This window comes from Myodes glareolus, chromosome 6 (genome assembly GCF_982192425.1).
Source record: "Myodes glareolus chromosome 6, mMyoGla1.1, whole genome shotgun sequence".
Lineage (NCBI taxonomy): Eukaryota > Metazoa > Chordata > Mammalia > Rodentia > Cricetidae > Myodes > Myodes glareolus.
In genome coordinates, this window is record NC_142031.1 from 100,005,360 (window position 1) to 100,028,468 (window position 23,109).

General features: G+C 42.0%; 1 protein-coding gene across 4 annotated transcripts in view; it reads right to left on the reverse strand.

Moving 5' to 3' along the window:
* The window catches only part of LOC146894430 (kanadaptin-like), a 28,368-nt gene extending 5,411 nt beyond the window's left edge, over nucleotides 1-22,957 (reverse strand). Inside the window, exons 1-12 of one of the 4 annotated variants that reach the window (XM_087907398.1) lie at nucleotides 22,185-22,957; nucleotides 21,772-21,967; nucleotides 19,980-20,102; nucleotides 16,995-17,055; nucleotides 16,442-16,581; nucleotides 14,494-14,654; nucleotides 13,752-13,821; nucleotides 12,985-13,174; nucleotides 9,982-10,093; nucleotides 4,189-4,429; nucleotides 2,524-2,610; nucleotides 732-799 (exon numbers count right to left, since the gene is read on the reverse strand). In XM_087907398.1, the coding sequence (XP_087763524.1) occupies nucleotides 732-799; nucleotides 2,524-2,610; nucleotides 4,189-4,429; nucleotides 9,982-10,093; nucleotides 12,985-13,174; nucleotides 13,752-13,821; nucleotides 14,494-14,654; nucleotides 16,442-16,581; nucleotides 16,995-17,055; nucleotides 19,980-20,102; nucleotides 21,772-21,967; nucleotides 22,185-22,847 (2,112 nt within the window). In that variant the 5' untranslated portion in view covers nucleotides 22,848-22,957. Of the gene's footprint in view, nucleotides 1-731; nucleotides 803-2,523; nucleotides 2,611-4,188; nucleotides 4,430-9,981; nucleotides 10,094-12,984; nucleotides 13,175-13,751; nucleotides 13,822-14,493; nucleotides 14,655-16,441; nucleotides 16,582-16,994; nucleotides 17,056-19,979; nucleotides 20,103-21,771; nucleotides 21,968-22,184 lie in introns of all 4 variants that reach the window. The other 3 variants (XM_087907396.1, XM_087907399.1, XM_087907397.1) reach the window with 3 other exon arrangements.
* Between the last annotated feature and the right edge of the window lie 152 nt (nucleotides 22,958-23,109).

The window sequence follows — 23,109 nt, forward strand, 5'->3', positions numbered from 1 at the left end:
ATCTATCTATCTATCTATCTATCTATCTATCTATCTATCTATCTATTTTTGGTTGTTTGAAACAGGGTTCTCTGTGTAGCCTTGGCTGTTCTGGAACTTGCTCTGTGGACCAGGCTGGCCTGGAACTCAGAGATCCCCCTGCCCCTACCTCTGCTGGAATTAAAGGCTTGTGCCACCACACCCAGGTTTCACTTGTTTGTTTGTTTGTTTATTTAACTTATCTATTTGTGATTTTGAGTGTGCGAATTATCCCAGGATGACGGGGACCTGCAGACACAATCCAACAATCCCACTTCTGGTAGCTTGCCATAGTTACAAGATGATACATCCCTAAGATAACTAAGACAGCACTGGTATAGTAAAAATCCAGAAAGAACCCAGCTGTCCTTCTCTAAGGATCTAGCTAAATAGGGTTCATCTACACAGCAGGAAGCTCTTGATAGTAAATGATTTCCATAATAAGTTTAAAAATTAAGATTAGACAAGAGAACATCAATTATACTTTTGTGTCATAAAGGAGGAAGATAATACATTACTAAAGTATCTTTACCTTGCATACTAAGATAAGAAAAAATTAATAAATTAATAAGAGGTAGCTTGTAGGGTAGATGACCAGGGTAGATGGAGAATTAAAACAATGAAAATTAAGGAGAGCCCAGATTTCTACAAGGAGTTAAGGCTGCTAGAAACTCTAAGGCGGTCTCAAGTCACAGACCCACGGTAATACTTACTTTGCCTGGGCCAGGAGCTTTCTTTTTCTTCAATTCATCTCTCTTTTTTTCATATTCATTCTCTGGTGCTACTTTAAGGAGAAAAAAGTAGAAATAGCTATTTTCAGAAAAAGTAAGTGTTCCAGAAAGAAGCTCCCTGGGATGCTGCTGTTACTGATCCTGCTGGCATGTCTACAACTCTAGGATGCATATTGGGCTCAGAAAGCTGGCTCAGGGGTTAAGAGCACTTGCAGAAGAGCCACACTGGACAACTCCCAACTACCTGTAACTTCAGCTGCAGAGGACCCTACACCTCTGGATTCCGTAGGCACTGGCACTCATGTGTACTTACCCACATGTGTGTGCGCGTGCACGTGCACACACACATAACTAAAAACAAATCTTTTTAAAAACTGTTTAAGAGTGCTTGCTGCTCTTCCAGAGGACTAGAGTTTGGTTCCCAGCACTCGTCAAGCAGCTCAGAGGCATCCATAATCTGGCTCCAAAGGAATCCAATGCCACCTTCTGGTCTCTGCAGGCATCTGTACACACGTGGCATACAATCACACACATACATACATGCATTTTAAAGTTTTATACATAAATTTAAAAATAGGTAGGGGCTGGAGAGGTGGCTCAGCAGTTAAAAGCATATATTAATCTTGCATGGACCTGAGTTTGGTCCTCAGCACACATATCAGGTGCCTCACAACCATCTATAACCCCAGCTCTAGAGGGATCTGGCACCTCTGGCCTGTGAGAACAGCAGCACTCACATACATATATCCCCACACAGCCATACACATAATTTTAAAAATAGAATAAATCATATAAATACACACACACATATACATATATGTGCTGTGGAATAGTCCTTTTGTACACTGTAAAGATTTGTCACTCAAATTGGTTTAATAAAAAGCTGATTGGCCGGTAGACAGGCAGGAATTATAGGTGGGACCACCAAACTAAAAATGATAGGAAGGGTGGAATCAGATGAGTCACCAGCCAGATACCAAGGAAGCAGGACATGCACAAAATGAGGTAACAAGTCATGAGCCACGTGGCAGAGTGTAAATAAAGGATATGGGCTAACTTATAATATAAGAGTTATTAATAAGTAATAAGCCTAAGCTATTGGTCAAGCACTTAAAATTAATATAGAAGTCTCCGTGTCAGTTATTTGGGAGCAGGAGGTTGGGACAGGGAAACTTCTGCCTACATACATACATACATACATACATACATACACACATGCATATATACACACACACACACCTGCACGCACACACACACACATATATGAGAATTATGTACATAATGGGAATTTTCCTTTCACTATTATCTTTTAGCTTCTAGTTAACAAAGCTAGGCTATAAGCTTGATTACGACAAGGCTGCTTTTACTAGTCATGCTTTAACTATAACAAGCAAAGCCAGAAAAAGCAGCCTTTCTAAGCCAACCTATCAACTGATTTATCACTACAGATTCGATTCACTTCCATGTTAGAATGTAAGGACTGAGAGATGTAATGCTGGATGGGCTTCTTCTATCTGGTCAGAGAGAAGCATGAGGCATTGAATGCTCTGTGGAACAGATAGGGAGCCCCTGGAAACGGCTAGGAGTAAAAACAAATAGGAAAAAATATGGCACCAAACAAAACCTCTGTGCATTCTCATCTCGTGTACGGCCCTGGCTGTGGCATTTATGTGGCCATTTTCTGTCCTGTCTCCCAAGGCAGTAGCTGCCACCCCCTCGTCACAAAAGCAGCACCTGTGTGCAGAGCAGCACTGGAGTCAGCTGTACGACTTACCTGAAGGGTCCTCACACGATGAAGCTATTTTGCCCATCTCTGGATAATCTTTACTCCGTTCCACTTGGCTCAGTTGAGACATGTTTTCTATAAAAAACAGTGCCAGGATATATTGTTGTTATTTAATTCACGGTAGAGTCCAAAAAGGAAAACCAAGAAGAGCACCTACATACTCATTCAGTTAGAATACCAGCAGATGCGTTAATGTTGACGTCTTTGGTAAATGAGCCCCCAGAAGGCTAGCAGAACCACCAAGCCCCACTTTAAAAGACTTTAAAGCTTAGTGGTGATTCTTACAACAGGCCTTAAAATGTAAATATATCCCTCTCAACTTACAAATTTAAGTTCTAGAAGTATATATTTAAAAATATACCAGAATTAAGCATCAAGTTTTATTATTTACATTTTTGGAATAGCAAAAATTAATACGGCCAGTGAGACAGCTCAGCAGGTAAAGAAACCTGCTGCCAGACCTGAGTTCAGTCCCATGACACACACCGGCAGAAGGAGAGAACTGACTCCTGAAAGTCATTCTCCTGCCTCCACATGCACACCATGGCACAAACACACGTGCCCCACCGCCACACACAATGAAGGTCACTTAACATTTTTCAATAACATTTAAAAAGGATGAAATATTTTACATGTTTAAAAAGTAAAAGGTAATTAAATCATAATGCATACATACACTGGACCACTACGACCCTCTGTAAAAGAAAATCACATTTTAAAAATAATATTTTTACTCTATCTGTTCTACAAAGCCAGTAAGATAGCTCAGCAGCTTCAGGCACTTGCTGCCAAGCCTGATTCCCCACAATCCACATGGTGGAAGGAGAGAACCAACTCCCACAATTCTCTGACTGCCACATGTATGCCATGGCAGTCACAAACTCACATACAAACATAAATGCAATTTTAAAACTAAAAAATAATAGCATTTTTAGAACACAGAAAAAATAGGCTGTAGAACAGCAGGTAGAATATGATTCTGTTTCAAAAAAATAAGAAGAGAACCAAAAGCCTGGAATAATCCCTTATTGATCAGAGATTTACTAATTATTTCATCTTTAAGGCTTTTAAATCAAGTTTTAAAACCTGAGTTCTTAAATCAAGTTATTTCACTCAGGCTGACAACAATTCCCAGAAGACCATAAACTACCTAACAAAAGGCCCCTCATCGGGCACGAGAAACCTCTCCCAGCAGCTGGTCACATCAGTCCAAGCGACTCCCCCAACAACACAAGCTATTTCTATTGCCCTCCACTGCCTTCCAGAGGCTGAAGACCCTGCACCCTAGAGCCTGGAGCTATCTACCTAAGAAGCACTGGTCCTGCCCTCTAGCTTCCACAGTACCAGAAAGTACTATGCAAACTGACAAGGGAAGAAAGGAAGCAATTAACAGTCCCATCCAGCTGTGACCAGTCTGAGCCAGGACAATGACCAACACGGCCAGATCCCCCTAACAGTGCAATAGTGTTACCAACAGCTGCCTCAATAGACTTAAGGCTGGCTAAAAAAGAGAAAAAACAAAACCTGCTATTTTCACATACACATATACTTTGAGTCTCTGTAACAACAAGCAAAACAGGTTTTGCTTTTTCAAGTCTTCCTATAATGAATACAACTGCCCACCAGCAAGCATAGGGAAAAGAAAGATACTACCGTGGCCTTCTGTCTCCGTAGAGCAAGAGGGATCTGTGGGGGCTCTCGGGTCCGGCACTGCGGTTCCCAGCTCTGTCTCCATCTCCTGAGGCAGCCTACTGCTTCCAGCCTCCATGTGCTCCTCATGCTTCTCCCCCACTTTCTCCTCCTCTTCTTCCTCTTCCTCCTCCTCTTCTACTTCAGGTTCATCCTTCATTTTCATTAAAGCTGGAGGGAGCTCTGGACGCTTGGGCGGCAACTTCTACAAGGGAAATAAGACCATGAACAAGTAGTTTTGCATAATGGTAAAAAGAGACAAATTTCTTCTAGGAGGTTAGGTTAAATATATACAATACAAACTTTAGATGAGCAAACCCCAGTCTGCTAGAAGCATGACCTCCACAGGGAATTTTGTCCATCTATGGATCTTAGTAACCACTTTCAGCAATTTCTAGGGCCAAAGACCACTAGACTGAGAACACGTACAATAACCTACACTGGATCTGCGGCACAAAAAACAAAACAACAACAACAAAAAAACAAGCACAGATTATTCAACACTGCATTGAGTATGCAGCTCCGTGACGGTATGCTTGCCTAGCAGATGCAAGGCCCTAGGTTCAGTCTTCAGTGCTACACGGGGTTACAGGATTATCAAATATAAAACACTTTTAGGGAAATAGAACATTATTCAATTGAGAATAGCAGCAGGAATTCCGTCCTGTTATACCTGTTGCTGTCAAAGGACTTTAATTTATTATAAACTCTCCAGGGAAGTAAATCAAATATATGTTTTCAAGAAAACAAACCATTTGTACTGTCCTCCCACCTGCTCCCTTGGGTATTTTGAGACAAGGTCTTACTATATAGTGTTGGCTGGCCTGAAACTCGGTATGTAGACCAGTCTGACTTCAAATTTGGGAGTGATCCTCCTGTCTCTGACTCCCAAGTATAGAAATTATAGCCCCAGGCCACAAGCTAGTCCCTTAATATTTTTAAAATAAAGTAATCTTTTCTTCTTTTAATCTCTTTTTATTCTAGACAGAGTTTCTCTGTGTAACAGTCCTGGCTGACCTGGAACTCATTCTGTAGACCAGGCTGGCCTTGAACTCATTGAGATCCATCTGCCTCTGCCTCTCAAGTGCTGGGAAGAAAGGCATGTGCCACCACCACCCAGCTAAGTAATCCTTTGTTTTGTTAAAGCCTTTTAAGAAATCATTTTTCTTCTATTTTAACCTGGATTATGTCTCTCTCTGTAACTTCATCTTAAGTAAGTCATATAACTCATTCCAAATCTGTAACTGGGACTTTACAGACATTTGGTTCATCATAATTCAAGGTCCTTCAATTTAAATTGTTTTGTTGTTTATTTTGAGACAGTTTGGCTCTGTAGCTCAGGCTGGTTCAGAACTGTCTTAGGCTCCCCAATATGGGGTTAGAGATATACAGTACTAAATCTGCTTTGTTTATTCACACACACACCCTACACACAATAAATCCATGTGTGAGATCCCAACTCCTAAGATCTCTCAAAATGTGATCTCATTGGAGATAAAGTCTTTTAATTGATAAAGTTAAAATGAGGCATTTATGGTAGGGCACTAAGATATACTTAGTCAAATGGCTGAGAAATGCCTGGCTTACTTAAGTCAGTAAGACTGACATCATTAGAGAGGAGAGGCAATTATATGAAAGGACAGCCACCGTAAGCCACAGAGGACACCAACTGCGTCAGCAGCTTGATCTCGGACCTCTAGTATCTAGAACCATGAGGAAATAAAAATTGCAAGGCATAACAGGCTGATTTTATTTTTTTTTATTTAAGCCACTATGCTGACTACTTGCTGTCAACTTGACAAAAGCTAGAGTCACTGGAGAGGTGGGAGCCTCAATTCAGAAAATGCCTCAGTAAGACCAGGCTATAGCAGGCCTGTGGAGCATTTTCTTAATCAGTGATTAATATGGGAAGGCCAGGAGAGCCCAGTCCATGGTGGTGGGGCCATCCCTGGACTTGCGGTATTGGTTTACATAAGAAAGCAGGCTGAGCAAGCCACAAGGAATGAGCCAGTAAGTAACAGCCCTCCACAGCCTCTGCATCAGCTCCTGCCTCCAGGTTCCTGCCCTGCTTGAGTTCCTGTCCTGACTTCCTTCAGTGATGAACAGTGCTGTGAAAGTGGAAGCCAAATAAACTCTTTCCTCCCCAAGTTGCTTTGGTCTTGGGTGTTTCGTCACAGGAATTGACAGCCACCTAGTTTATAGCAGCCTTAGCAAGCTAACACAAGGGTCAGCTCTTCAGGGTGATGAAAATCTTTTAAAGTCAGACTGTGAGTAGAAACGTACATAAGACACACATCATAAGGTTCGACAGGAGAGGAGGAAGATGATGAAACTTGAGAGAAGATGGTCTGACTTTTGCAGCTAGTGACAGGATGATGGATGTGATCTGGGATCCTGCCTGGTTCTCTGCATGGAAGACATAGCAATCCCATGTTGTACAAAGTGTTAGGACTTAATCAGTCACAGAAGGTCATATGGTAGGTGTGAGCACACTGTTATACTAACAAACAAGTTAATGTGTTAGTGTATTTATCAAGCAAATTAAAAACATTCAACACAGGAATTCTACCCACACCCGTGGGCTGCCTAACAGCCTAGTCTTGAGATTACTGGATCTCTGAGCCCTCATCAAAGAAGCTTCTACTTGTAGTAGGTGGTGACTGGCATAAATGTGCATAATGGGTCAAGACATAGAGAATAAGAGACGATGGGTTGTTTACCTCCAAATGGGACATCTATATTCTATCTGATCTTCCCAAGGGTCAGGGATCATCGCAGAAGAGGGGACAGAAAGATGCTATGGAACCATCCCTTTGTACACTATGAAGATTCGTTGCTGTAATTGGTTTAATAAACAAGCTGCCCAGCCAATAGCCAGGTAAAGATTATTAGGTAGGAGAGCTAGACTAGGAAAATGTTGGGAGGAAGAAGAGCAGAGTCTAGAGTTGCCAGTCAGATGAAGAGAGAGAAGATGAATGTGGCATGCTATAAAAGGTACCACCACGTGGCAGAATATAAATTAGGAATATGGGTTAACTTAAAATGTAAGAGCTAGCTAGTAATAAGCCTTAACTATTAGCCAACAATTTATAATTAATATAAGCTTCAGTGTGTTTATTTGGAAACTGCTGGTGGGACAGAAACTTCCACCCACATGTGGTGCCCAACATGGGGCAAAAACTTCCACATAAAACCTGATAAAGCTTTAAAAGGGGGGGGGGTTTAAACATACAAAAACGGAGTCAAACTCAGCTTCTTGGTAACCACCTTTTCTTGGGCAGACTTTTATGTTACTGGCAGCAAGCAGAAGCACAGCTCCTTTAAGAGACGGCTTCCTGACTCAGTGCTAGTGGCAAAAATCCTGCATCTCTTTTCAGAGGTTGCTGTGGGATAATGCTTTTGTACACCGAAAAGATTTGTCACTTGTTTTAGTTTAATAAAATGCTGATTGGCCTGTAACCAAGCAGGAAGTATAGGAAGGACGACCAGACCAGGAGAATTCTGGAAAGAGGAAAGGCAGAGATGCAGTCACCACACAAACATATAGGAAGCAAGATAAGACTGCCTCACTGATAAAAGGTACCAAGCCACATGGCTAAACATAGACAAGACTTATGGGTTAATTTAAGCAGTAAAAGCTAGTTAATAAAAAGCCTAAGCTAATATGCCAAACAGTTTACAATTAATATAAGTCTCTGTGTGTTTCTTTGGGACTGAAAAGCTGTGAGACTTGGCAGGACAGGAATTTTCATTTATAAGAGGCCTGCTACTTAACACTGAAATGGAGTCTATGAGCAGCAGGTGACACACCACTCGGTGGCGGCATGGACCCAGAAACTTCCCAGAGTCGAGACAGTAAACACGGCTCCCAGAGCTGGCAGTAACCGATGCCATGAGACTAGGTTCTCAGAAACCCAAGGAGTGGGGCAAAGCCACTTAGCAGTTTAAAGGCTCATATAGTCAGAAAAAGATAGAGATCTGTAGTAAAAACAGATTCAGACAGAAAAGAAAAAACCCTCTAAATGATTTAAAGTGTGTTTTAAAATGTGCATGGGTTTGGGAGAGAGAAGAGAAAGAGCATATATAGTCTTAGATTTTAAAAATCCAACCTACATATTTTAAAAATATGTTGACTTCAAAATATAAATCAAAAGATAAGCTACTTTGGGGAAGAGGTTATGCTTTTATTTCTACAGAAAATGAGAGACTGTCGCCTAAGACTGCAAGAGTCAGAGGCAGCAAATGACTATAAGAAAACAGTGTTTTCTGGACATAGCAGGACAGTTACATATATGAACACACAGTAGTTCTAACAGCACACACGAGACTTCCACAAGCACAAGCCAGACAAAATCCCAACATGGAAAAGAGAGATGGGTACAAAGTTCTAGCCCTAAGCAAGGAGCTACTGGCAAATGGTAGATGCTGGGAGAGTGAGAGTCGGTTTTCTCTAAGAATACAGCCTCTGATCAGCCAATTATACTCCAGTAGAAGGACACACAGCTAAGAACACATGGACAGCACAAATTCGGTTCAATGGCTTAAAAAAAAGAAGAGGTGCTGGGCTGTGGTAGTGGTGCACACCTTTAATTCCAGCACTTGGGAGGCAGAGGCAGTCTGGTCTACAGAGCTTGTTCCAGGGCAGCCAGAAACTCTATCTTGAAAAATCAAAATAAATAAATAAATAAATAAATAAATAAATAAATAAATAAATGGTCTACAAAGTTGGGTGATCAGAAGGGGCCATGGATCTTGGAGAAGCTGAAGGAGACTGAATACAATCAAAGCACACTGTACAAAATTCTCAATTTTTTAAATGAGAAGAAAAACAATATTCCAGCAGTAAACAAAAACATATTGGGGAAAAAAGAAACCAACACAGGCACTTCTTCCCTAATATAACATTCATTAGAAACTAATAAACTAGTTCCAGGATAGCCAGAACTACATAGTGGGACCATGTCTTTAAGAAAAACAATTACAAATGAGTTATTTTCAAATTGACTAATTAATCAACTCTCCTGTGTACATGTGCATGCCTGTGCACACACACGAGGCCAGAAGAGAACAATAGATGTCCTCTCCAACACGCTCCACCTCATTCCTTTATGGTAGCATCTGTTACTGAACCTGCAACCAGCTAGGTGTTGTAGAATAATTCTCTTGTACACTGTAAAGATTTGTCACTCAAATTGGTTTAATAATACACTGGCCAGTAACCAAGTAGGAAATATAGGCGGGGTGACCAAACTAAGGATGATGGGAAGAAGGGTACCAGCAGATGCAGAGGGAGCAGGAGATGAATGTGCCATGCTAATAAAGGTACTGCCACATAGCAAGAGCGTAAATAAGGAATATATAAGGGCTAGTTATCAATAAGCCTGAGCGATTGGCTGAGCATTTATAATTTACATTAAGCCTCTGAGTGGTTATTTGGGAACTGGGGGAGGAAGAGAAATGTCCATTTACAGCTAGGCTTGTCCGTCACCAAGCCCAGCAATCCTCCTGCCTTAGCATCCCTCAGTGCTGGGACTGCATCTTGCACAGGACCATGCTTCACTTGACATTGGTCCTGGGATACTTGGGCAGCAAGTACTTCAACAGCTGAGCCATCTCTGCAGCCCAGTTCACCACTTCTGAGAAGAGATACTCACACTAAGCCAACAGTCCTTTCCCACATTACTAGGGAACAATACAGAAACTCTTGCTCAGAGACAGTACAAGGACTAAGAGGTAAACACACTCTACACAACTTACCCCAACTGTTCCAGTTTTTAATTTGAATTTGCTTCCTCCTTTCATGGCACCAAAGAGAGGTAATGCAAGTTTCTTAGCTTTGTTTTCAGCATTTGTAGTCTGAAGTTCAGTCCTAGGAAGAAGAACAATTATAAATATCTATCCTAGCAAAGTCCAAGATTTAACTTACATACCAAGAAACTGGGCCCATAGATGGCTCCGTGGATAAAAGTACTTGTCAATAAAATTTGACAACCTAAGTTCAAACCCCCGAGCCCACATAAAGGTCGAAGAAGAGAACTAACTCCCCAAAGTTGCCCTTACGACTACACATACATACCACCCCTCAACCAGAAACACACAGAAAATAATAAGAGACAAATTGTTTTTTAAAATACCATGAAACTAACCAGTACACCTCTGAAAAGCAGAAATGACCACAAGATGATTATGTGGACACAAACTGAGAGGTCAGCAGAGCCTACTGAGGACTGTGAGACAACACAGGTACTAGAGACAAGACGATGCTGCCCTCAGCCCAGTTATTCCCGACAGTCACAGGGCTTTGCATTTATCACATGGTGACTACAGGACACGGTCACTGGTGAAGGAGAATAAAAGTGTAGCCCATCTTTAACGTCTAGATGCTCTTACACTAGAGTTCCAGGTGTCATACAGAGGGAGGAGGGTATGACACACGCTCACCAATAACCTAAGGCAACACTGTGCAATGGAACTTTCTGCAACGAGGGGAAAAACCTTATGTTTAGATTGCATTATTCATTTGATATCAGTTACATTTAGGCAGTGAGCACTTGAAATGTGGTTAATATGCTGAAGGACTGAATTTATAAAACATTAAGAAATTTTAATAGTATATGTTTAGAATGATAGGATGTTACACTGGATAGTACAGACCTAAAACAAGAAATGTTCTGCACAATGTCCACCCGTAATGTACTCACCAGGCTTATTCTTGTATCAACACACTCTACATTTTCAAAACGTGTCAATAAAAGCACATAAAACCTTTAAGTACTGTCATGTTGAAAACAGGATCTTGGGCTGGAATCAAGAGCACTGGCTGCTCTTCCAGAGGACCCAGGGTTCAATTCCCAGAACCTACAGACATCTGTAATTCTAGTTACAGAAGATCTTCAGGCCTCCATGGGTACCAGGCACACAAGTGGTGCACAGATATACATGAAGGCAAACATCCATATACAAAATAAAAATACACGCTCCCACTCATAAATATTAGCTAAGTAAGGGGAAATGTCAAAATCTGGTTTATAATCCAATATACTTCTACAGATAGAAGTAGGGTCACAAAACCAACTCCCTAGAGGTTACAAACCCACCTTTTACAGGAGGTGCTGCTCTTCCAGCAGACCCAGGTTCAATGCCCAGAACTCTAAGGCAGCTGACAACCAGCTGAATCAGTTACAACTCTGGTTCCAGAGGATCTCACTCCCTCTCTGGCCTCCAGAGGCACTGACTATGTGGTATACAAACACATACAGGTAAGTACTCATACACATAAAATAAAAATAAATATTTTTTGGAAAGTACTTAAAAAGTTGTTAGTTGGTTCTGAGGTATACAGATGACAGAAAATAAAAGATATTTGTGCTTAGTGTGGTGGCACATGCATTTAATCCACCACATAGGAGACAGAGGAGGGTGGCCCTCTGTTAGTTCAAGGTCAGTCTAGATTATATATGAGTTCCAGGACAGCTAGTGCTTGTAGGGCCCGGGTCTACCCTTCCTCCTGGGGTGCATTTTGAGGACAGTTTCTGGTCAGCCAGCTAAAACATCCTGTTTGTTCCTGTGCTCCCTCTGCCTCACCTGGTGATTAGCTATAGGGCATTGTTTCATCTTTGGTATGGTAATTTCCCACCTGCCTGGGTGGAAATCCTTGTGCAGCAGCTAGGTATATAAGGATTTCCCCAAAGTTGAATAAACAGCATTCGGCTGATCTCCTTTCGAATGACCCAGGTCTCTTGTGTGTTCTTTCAATCTCCAGGCCCTTGCCCGACTGTACCGAGGGGGTAACACAGAATCGGGTGTTACAAGTGCTACATATAATACCCATGGAAAATCCTCTAGCAATCCATATTTCACAAACAGTCCTTCTGTTCTTAAAGGTTGTCTGCACCAGGGATATGTTTCAGAGGTACAGCACATGCACTATGTGAAGATCGTTTTTGGTTATATACATACACACATACACACACACACCTATATACATTTGATGATATATATATATGTGTGTGTGTATATAATTATAAAAGCACACAAAGTCTTATTTATAATTATAATATATACATATATGCCTACATATATCATACACACACATATCTAGAGTTATAGCTACAATTCCAGCACTTGGGAAGTAGAGGCAAGATGTAATTATATGTGAACTATACATATACCTCTCTAGGTAAATCTGATAAGAGGGGGGAAAAGAGAGGGGATGGAATTATATGAAAATCTCAAAGAATTAATAAAAATATTACCGAAATTTTGTTTAAAAGTTCAGTGTTAGGCTAGAGAGATGGCTCAGTGGGTAAAGTTGCTTGCCACCAACCCTTATAGTCTGAGTTCAATTCCAGAACCCAGATGATGGAAAGAGAGAACCAACAGCTAAAATCTGACCCCAACAGCAACATCTGCACACTCACATATACACAATAAATAAATGTAAAAATAAAAACAGAAGGTCAAGGTCATTGGCGTACAATAACCTGTTTGAGGCCAGGTTGGGCTATGTGAGATGCAGTCTTAGAAACAATTTTTTAAAATTTTCTTTATTTAATAATTTACTTTTATTTTATGTGCATTGGTGTTGCTTGCATGTATGTCTGTGTGATGCTATCAGATCTTGGAGTTACAGACAGTTGTGAGCTGCCATGTGGGTGCTGGGAATAAAACTCAGGTCCTCTGAAGGAACAGTCAGTGCCCTTAACCACTGAGCCATCTCCTCAGCCCCATAATTTTTCTTTTGCAATTAGAACTACTTACTTTTTTAGTTCTGGAATCTCCGCTGGCTTTACAAGTTTTATTAACCCTTTAAGCCTCTGTTGTTCTTTCCTTAGTTCAAAAGTCCTCAAGTGAAGCTTCTTCCGGGACACACCATCTAATGTGCTCCCAGACTTCATCTCTGACATGAATGCATCTAAAGAGTCCTGTGATGACGATTCTGACAGAGCTGCCGAGAAAGGAGTAATACATGGTTAGAAAGACGGCCTAAACACTTTAAAATTCAGTCAAATCATCCACAAAGAGGTCACAAATATAAAGCAAAACACATTGATATTAAGAATGAACCAACAAGCTAAAGCTGTGTGAGACCTTGTGAAGTAATTTAGGCTTCAGTCCCTTCAACTACTAAAAAAAAGACTTTAAGTCAAACAAGTTTTAACATTTTTCTAGCTTTACAATATTACATTGTGGGGCTAAAGAAATGGCTCAGCAGTTAAGAGCATTTGCTGCTCTTGCAGAGGTTCTGGGTTCAGTTCCAGCAACCACATGGCAGCTCACAACCTTCTGTAACTCCAGTTCCAGAAGATCCAGCGCCCTCTTCTGGCATCTATGAGTACAAAACACACATGTGGTACACAGACACATATACAGGCAAAACACTCATAAAACACACACAAAATAAAAAGCTATATTGCTCCTTAAAAGTATCTCCAAAACCTGAACCTTCCAGTGTATCCTAGTGCCTAACATGACGCAGAACATACTTAGTAGACAGGCACCCGGTGGCTACAGGCAGACAGTCTTACCTTTGCTTGATGCCTTGAGTCTCTCAGAGATTTCAGAGAGCTCCCTTTCGGCATCATTTAACTTCGCAACCTAAAAGTCCAAATCAACAGAATTAGCAGATGCTTTCCTTCTTATCACCTTATCGTCATCGTGATTACAAGTTTTAAGATAATTAACTCAGAAGTCCATCTAAATTGGCTTCGGATGGAGTTGATATTTCATTTGTTTACTGTATTCTAGCTGAACTAATTTTAGAATTAAAAAACTCAAACATAATGAGTTACTGGAATTTTACAAGAAAACACTGAAGACATTTGCTTTCATCAATGAGCCAAGAGGCAGATGCTGGATAATGTTTGAAGCTAGGAATACCACTACATATAGTGTGAAATCCATGCCACCTTAAGGCAATTTGATGAAGGCTACGCCATTCCAGACTAAAATGATACCATTTTTCTGAGTTCTCTTAAATGCTAGAGCTTAGTATCAGGTTCATTGTGGACAGCCAAATTTGGAACTTTTTCTTTGCTTCTCGGGGAGTAACATCATATCCAAAGACTGTTCATTCATGGATCAATACAAACCGAGAGGAAAGTCTATATTAGTGAGTAAACTCTTTTTCCACCAATTTGAATAGAATTCGTTATTTGTTACCATTAAATTTAGAGAACACAAAAGCTGCAACTCATCACTAGATTTCCACACTGTTGTTTTTAAAAGTTATAATAACCATAAAAATAGCTACTTCTATAAACAACTTGCCAGTGATTCAAAAGTTTCTGGCTTCTCATCGATCTTCCCAGCCTTCTTCATCCGATTCAAACGCTTCTTCTCGACCAGGCCGGTTCGATCAAGGAACGTATCATCATCACTATCATAAAAATCTTCATCTTCCCAGTTCTTAGCTTTCCTTTTCCGGGATACTAAAAATAAAATCATTCATAATGAAGGCAGTGGAGGGGGAGGGGCCGGGTATAGGTATAGTGTGTGTGTGTGTGTGTGTGTGTGTGTGTGTGTGTGTGTATGAGAGAGAGCGGGAGGGAAGGAAGGAGGAGACTGGGTATACACTTCATTTGGTAGAGTCTGTGCCTAGTATGCACAAGGCCTGGGTTTGATCTCCAGCAGCACCTAGGTATGAAGGAGCACACCTGTGAGCACAGCACTTGGGAGGTAGAGGCACAAGTATTAGATGTTCAAGGCTCTCCTTGACTAAACAGCAAGTCTGAGGCCAGCCTGAGATACACAAGAAGGCACTTATATCACTTATATGAGGTACCAAAGTAGTCAACTTTGTGCTGAGATGACTTAGCAGATGAAGTACTTGCCTCAGAAATATGAGGACAAGCGTTCAGATCCCCGATACCCAGTGAACAATGGGCAGGGGTTGCACCCCACTGTAAGCCCAGCACACTTCTATGTAGAGAACTGAGAGACAAGAGATCCCCAGAACAAGCTGGTCAGCTGAACAAACTTAGGTCTCAGGGTTCAGCAGGAGAGTCTACCTCAGTAAAGAATGCCCAAGGCCAGCCTCTGACCTCCACATCCGTCATATAGTAACAGATCACAGAGACAGAAACAGAATGGAGTCCCCGTGGGCTGGGAGGATGGAGAGTGGAGCTAATAGTCACAGGATACAGCTATACCAGTGATATGGGAAGGGCGAGCTGGGCAGTGGGGATTATATAAGTAAACTTAGTATCAATAAATCATAGTATGTTTTATGTTACATGTACTTTACAACACTAAAAAGTTAAGACAAAGCTGGGCAGGGTGGCGCACACATTTAATCTCAGCACTTGGGAAGGCAGAGGCAGGCGAATCTCTGAGTTTGAGGCCAGCCTGGTCTACAGAGTGAGTTCCATGACAGCCAGGGCTACACAAAGAAACCCTGTCTCAAAAACATTAATAAATAAATAAAGTAAGTAATTAAACCAAAAAAGTCAATCAATAAATAGTAAGAACATGATGTTGGAGAGATGGTTCATTGGTTAAGAGCACTGGCTGCTCTTCCTGGTTCAATTCCCAGCTCTCACTGAGAGCTACACGTTACACAACTGTTTGTAACTCAAGTTCCAGCAGATCCTCACACATGCAGGCCAAGTACCAATACACATAAAAATTAAATGAACAAATAAAAATTACTTTAAAAAAGGTAAGAAGATAAAAAGATCACTAAATATAGAAATAAACCAAGGAATATGGAACTGGTCTGAAACTCACACATGGACCAGGATGGCCTTGAATTACAACCATCCTCCTGTGTCTACCTGGCAAATTACAGATATATGCTACCAAGTCTGGCTCCCAGGATACAGGTTTTCGGTTGTTGTTTGTTTTTCAAGACAGGGTTTCTCTGTATAGCGTTGGCTGTCCTGGAACTCACTCTGTAGACCAGGCTGGCCTAGAATCCACAGACATCTGCCTGCCTCTGCTCCCAAGTGTTGGGACTAAAGTTATGTGCCACCACTGCCTGACTTAGCATTTTAGCCAGGATTTAGTATTTTATAAATGTATATTCACCTATGCACCGAAATGTCTAAGACAATATAAACAACTGTCTTAGGATGGTGATAGAGGGAACTTTTCTCTGCACTTTAGAAAATTCTGTACAATTTACAGATTATCCATGTAGAGAGATTATGCTACCCTTTGTGTTACATTTTCCTTCTTTGTTTTTTTAAAAGAAAAAGAAAGACTTTCATATACTGACCTGCTTCCTGCCGCAGCAATCCCAATGTATCAAGGATCCGACAAGCTTCCAGGGAGCACTGTACCATTGCTTCTTTCTTCTTCCCTGAGTGAACGGCCTCAGCCACCAGCTGCTTCCCAGCGGAGTCATCTACAGGTAATCTGCACGGGTTCACAGGGGTCACAGCTCAGCAAAGCCTGACTCTCATGACAGCAACTGTCACGACGCCATGGTTCCTGAGATGGTGTTTCAGTCTCTCAGGTAAATTCATTCTGTCTTGCCAGGGTTGGACCTGAAACCATTTCCTTTGACTTTTACTCAGTTCACCCCGGCTCCCAGTGCTACTACACTATAAAGGTACCCACTTGGTAGCAGCCTAAAATGCAGAGTAAAGTAACCCTTGGGGATAGGCTCTGCAATCATATGCCAACTTGAAAGTAGTCATTTCCAGTTACAGACATTAACAAGAAAAGAACCCATGAACTCAGTATTTAGTAAGCAAAAGAAAGAGGAGTCCCACAAAACAAGATACTGTCTCAAAAATATAGCTAAAAAACAAGCAAAAAGAACACACCTCACCCTGCAGAGCCAAGTGCTATGGCCCTGCTCATCAAATTCATATTCTAATTCTTCTCCTGCAGAAAGAAGAACAATTTTAGTAAGATCTAAAAATTACTAGTTGGTACAATAAGGAGAACAAAGTTAAAGACCCAAGTTTTAATATCACAATGAGCATTAATTTTCAACAGACATCATTCATTCCTAGGGATCATCACCAGGAAATAAGACTAGAATGAGTGTGACATGGAAGAAAACAATTTCAAATCAGAACAATCAACTCAGGAGGTCTTGGTGGCACGGACTTTTATTTCTTTCTTTGTTTGTTGTTTGGTTTTTCAAGACAGAGTTTCTCTGTGTAACAACCCTAGCTGTCCTGGAACTCACTTTGGAAATTAGTAGACCAGGCTGGCGTTGAACTCACAGATATCCTCCTGCCTCTGCCTCCTAAGTGCTGGTATTAAAGGCATGAGCCACTACCACCTGGTTGGTAGCTCATATTTATAATCCCAGAACTCAGGAGGTACTAGAAAGATCACTACAAGTTCAATGTCAACCTGAGTTACATTGAAAGTTTGAGGCTAGCCTTGGCTGTAGAGTGAGATCCTATCCCCGATTTAAAAAAAAAAAAATGAGGGAAACACCTCAGTGGCATAACGCTTGCTTGATATTATGTTCAACCCCAGTACCACAAAACACAATCCTGGTTTTACAGGCTTGTAATACTAGGTATTCAGAAATTGGGGCAAGATGATCATACAAGGCTGACCTGGTCTATAGGAAGTAGGGTTGGGTTTCAGGGGTAGTTTAGTGATAGAAGGCTTGCCTAGTATGAACAGGCTCTGGATCTGATCCCTGAACTATCAGAACAAAACACCCAAACCAATCATCTCTCTATACATACTTTTATTTATGCAATTTGTGTGTGTGTGCAGAGTGAGGGTCCTCCTCAGTCATCCACCTTAGGATCGCTCACTGAACCAGGAGCTCATCAATTCAGCTAGGCTGGCTGACCAATAAGCTCCAAGGATCCATCTATACATGCTACCAGGTCTAGCTCTTTTTTTTTTTTTGGTTTTTCAAGACAGGGTTTCTTTGTATAGCATTGGAACCTGTCCTGGAACTTGCTGGGTAGACCAGGATGGTCTCTAACTTAGAGATCCGCCTGCCTCTGCCTCCTGAGTGCTGGAATTAAAGGCAGGCACCAGCAATGCCTTTTTAGAAGCATAAATACACATTTTGTTGTTGCTAGAGACCGAGTTTCATCGAGTCTAGGCTGACCCTGAACCTGTGTAGACATTAAACTCCTGATCTTCTTGCCTCTAATTCTGGGACAACAGGCAACAACCACCATGCCTGACTAGAAGCATAAATATTATGTGTTGAAAGCAATTTGCTCATATATATATTTCTAGTTACATATGTGTACATACATATGTATACACACACACAAACACACACACACTGGATATTTTTTCCTTATTGGTAGATAACCAATTGCAGATTGAAAAAGAACTGTCTAGGAAAGATCAGCAGTTAGGAGCACTGACTACTCTTCCAGAGGACCCAGGTTCAATTCCCAGCACCCACAAGGCAGCTTACAACTGTCTGTAACTCCAGTTGCAGGGAATCAGATATCCTCACACAGGCATACATGCAGGCAAAAATGCACATAAAATTAAAGAGAGAGAGAGAGAAGCCAGGCAGTGGCAGTGCATGCCTTTAATCCCTGCACTTAGGAGGTAGGGACAGGTGGGTCTCTGTGAGTTTGAAGCCAGCATGGCCTAGCCTACAGATAGAGTTCCAGGTCAGCCAGGGCTACAAAGAGAAACTCTGTCTCAACAAACTAAAAAAAAAAAAAAAAACTAAAAAAAAAAAAAAAAACCTAAAAAACACTAAGGAAAAAAAAAAACCTGTCAAACTGTCTGCTTTGAACATGTATACTTTTGTTATTATTCCCTAAACAGCAGGTATAATGATCATTTGAATAAATTTACAGCATATTAGGTATTGTAAATAATCTAGAGTAAAGGAGGCTATATGTAGTTTATATGCAAATACTATGCTACTTGAGCATCTTCAAATCTTGGTATCTTCAGGGAAGGGTTTTGAAACCAATCCCCAAAAAAGCCCTGTGAATAGCTATGAATGTGTAAATATATCCATAGAACATGAACACACACATAAATATGCATTAAGGTTCTCTCAAAGTGTCTCTACTGAAACAATTCTCCCTGAGAACTTTTCTTATCACATGAAGGTAAAATCTGCACTAAGAACTGAAAACACCAGGGCTGTACGGCATGGCTCAGTTGGAAAAGCGCTTGCCTAGAGAGTATAAGGACCAGAGTCCAAGGACCCAGAAAAAAGGTAAAAAAATCGGGCATGGTGGCCCACACTTGCAGTCTAGCCCTGGAGAGGCAGTGACGAGGGGATCCCTGGGGGTTTGAGGCCAGCCAGTCTAGTGGTCTAGTGTGATTAGCGAGCCCCAGGACAGAGAGACCCCGTTTCCAAGGAGGAAGATGGTACTTCTGAGGACGACACCTCAGGTTTTCCAGAACACATTCACACTAGAAAGTATTGATTATAACAGACCACAGGATTAGAAACAATGAATTCTAAGGCTTTGCTTCATTTCCTACCACTAAGTCCAAGATCTTTTGAGAAGAATGGGTTTACAGTATTTCTTTAAAATGAAAAGAAAGGTAAACTAGAGTTTTGCTATTTTCAAAACAAAACAAAACAAAAAAACCTGGGGTTGCTGGTACAGCTCAGTGGTCGAGAGAACAGTTTCCCAGCATATACCAAGGGTCTGAGCCTCAGCATCCAACAAAAAGTAAAAAATAAATAGAGCCAAAGAAACTGGTCACAGGGCAAGAACCAGACAAGGAAGACAACAGGTAAATAAATTGTTTATATGTATGAAGTCCAAAGCTTTAGGAAACGGCACCGCTGTGCGCACATCTCACTGCCAGGGTCAGAGCCACATTCCCTTACATACCTTCCCTGTCAAAGAAGCCTTGGAGAGCCTTCTTCGGATCCTTTATATAAAATGCCTCCCGGTCCTGCTGAAAATCCAGGGCAATGGGGTTCTCTTCAGCCTCGTCCTCTACAGCATCCTCGCCTGCAGGGCACAAGAAAGAACAAATGTTCTTTGAGAAGATGTATGAATGACATCCATGATCCTTCTAGATGGAATAAGGATATAATAGAAGAGCTGGCACAGTGACACACACCTGTAAGCAGTGTTCAGGAGGCTGAAGCAGGAGGATCATAAGTTCCAAGATTGCCTGACTACAGAGATAATGTTTCAAGACAGACAGACAGACACACACACACACACACACACACACACACACACACCTACATTTAAAAGTGATTAAAAGATATTTGAGGGCATGGGATGAACAACCACAAATCAAAAATTGCGCAGTTCCTTCAACTGTGTTACCGTTAACTCAGATTCTGCCTCTCGGTCTTCCTCTGGCCCCTAATGAATCAAGGGGGAAAATATAGACATGTATGGATTCAGGAAAGGAGAAATTATTTTCAGAGATACATACCTGTGGGGCCAGACTGACCCTTATTGTCACTGGTGACTGGAAGAATCTTTTTTTCTTTTAGTTTTCTAAATTATGAAGGAGACAAGACTTGTTTCCATGGCGTCTTTCTTTCCATCACTCTAAGACATTTACCTGCTACACTCTGGGAAAGCACTGAGTGCTTTAGCCTATCGCTCTCTTTCTCTCCTACTCGGGTCTTACTCGTTGTGACTGTTCCCTTTCCTGACACTAACTCTAGCATGCTAATGGCTTCTGACCTAGTCTTGACACTTTATATATATAGGCCACAGACATACAAGTGCCACAGAGCACATGGAGGTCAAAGGACAGCTTGTGGGAATCCATTCTCTCCTTTCACCAGGGGAGTCTCAGGGATCAAACTTGGGTCATCACAATTGGCAGCAGACATCTGTACCTGCTGAGTGACCTCATCAGTCCACAACTGCTTTCTTTTTAGATTTTTGAAACTGGGTCTCTCCATAATGTATCTGTGGCTGGCCTTGAACTCACAGAGATCTACCCTGCCTCGGCCTCCTGAGTGCTGGAATTAAAGGTGTGGGTCACAAGCCCTGTCAGCCTCTGACTTCTGTCTTTTCATAAACCCGAGTATTCATCTTCCAAAATGTCTGGATATATCCAAAATGTTTGTGGATATATCGATAGTCTCTTGAATTTTTGTACTTTGTGAAAATAGCCTGGAAGGTGAAATATCAAATACTGATTTCTTAGTCAACAAAATGAAGTAAGTTCTCTACACCCTCCAGTGATAATTATGGAGCATTCTGTGTGTGTATCTGTTTGTGAGTGTGTGTGTCCTTTTTTGTTTGTTTGTTTGTTTTGTTTTTTGAACAGGGTTTCTCTGTAGCTTTGGAGCCTGTCCTGGAACTCACTCTTGTAGACCAGGCTGTCCTCGAAGTCACAGAGATTCACCTGCCTCTGCCTCTCCAGTGCAGGGATTAAAGGCATGCACCACCACCACCCGACAAATGTGTATTAGTCTTTACATGATGAAAGCAATAAGCAAGTTATATGGTGAGAAAGAACTTGTATAGTGCTCACATTTCAATTTTTTTATAACGCTCAAGTTAATGAACCTGGGCTTTGGTTACTCCATTTCCAAATTAAGTTTGCCCTACATCTATATCAAAGACCCATGAAGAGCTGTATGATCAAAAGCATTTAAGGGCGCCACTGGTAATGAACTCAGAACTTCCATTTGCAATGACTTACCCATGCCCCACGTGCAACCCATCTCATCATCTTGGCCACTAGTATTTCTCTTCCTTTCAGTGGTATCTGTTTCCTCTTCTTCATCTGAGTCTTCACCTAACATCTTCTTCTCCAATAACATCTGTTGCTGTTTGCGCAGCTCCTTCAACTGTGTTACCGTTAACTCCGATTCTGCCTCTCGGTCTTCCTCTGGTCCCTAATGAATCAAGAGGGAAATATATACATGTATGGACTCAGGAAAGGAGAAATTATTTTCAGAGATACAGCAATGTACACACAGACCTGTGGGGCCAGACTGATCCTTATTGTCACTGGTGACTGGGAGAATCTTTTATTCTCAACTAAACCTTAAAGAAACTCAGAATCCCAGCATAGTAAATCCCAAGAGTCTTACTTTAGATTTTTCTACTTACCTGAAGGATAAAGAGCCGGGTGCTGCCTCCAAAGCGAAAGACGTGCCCAACGTAAACTCTACAGTAAGTGCGGGGAGGGATGCGAGTTTTGTTGAGGAAAGTACCGTGGGTACTTCCCAGATCATAGAGATAGAAGCCCTGCCCATGACTGTCAGCTTCTCCGTCCGGATCAGACCCCCGGTGCTGTAGCACCGCATGGTACCGAGACACGGAAGGATGCTCCAGGCATATGTCACAGTTAGCGAGCCTCCCGAAAAGGCAACAGCTCATCCCTTTCAAGGTGCGGGTGCCAAGGATGGTGCCACCCTTCAGGGTTTCGAGACTGTAGGGGGCCGTGGCTGGTCTGCCCCACGATGGCTCTTGGTAAGGGGGAGTCCGGGCCGGACCGCCAGAAGCAGTAGCTACCCGAGGGGACCGGAGCTGCTCTGCCGGTGGACTTTCAGTCTCCCCGTTATCCGGATGAGCCGATGGGATCTCGGGTCCCCTACAGCCGGGGTCCAGCAGCACCGTGGGGCATTCCTTCTCCACATCCTCAGGGACTGCGGGACCGGAGGTTGGAGCCTTACTTCGCACAACTGGCGGCACCGGCAAAACAGGCTTCTTAAACTCGCTTCTGACTTCCTGAGGAGCTGGCTGTTCTGGCTGAGAGGTAGTATCAGCCATCCTCAGTCGGGTGCAACCTCAAAATGGGTCCCTCCGAAACTCCGGCCCCTCGTTCTCCACGTTCCCGCGCACGTATCTCCTGCCCAGCTTCCTGCCGTTTTTATGGGCGGCAATGTTGGAGTTCCTCTTTGAAGACGCACCAAGTTGTAAAGATGTGAATAGCCCTAGTGGGTCACAATACCGGGGGTGGGGGGTGGGGGGGGGAACGCTATCGTGGTGTTGGGCAGAATGTGGACATTTTTAGGCGTTACAACTGACTGGT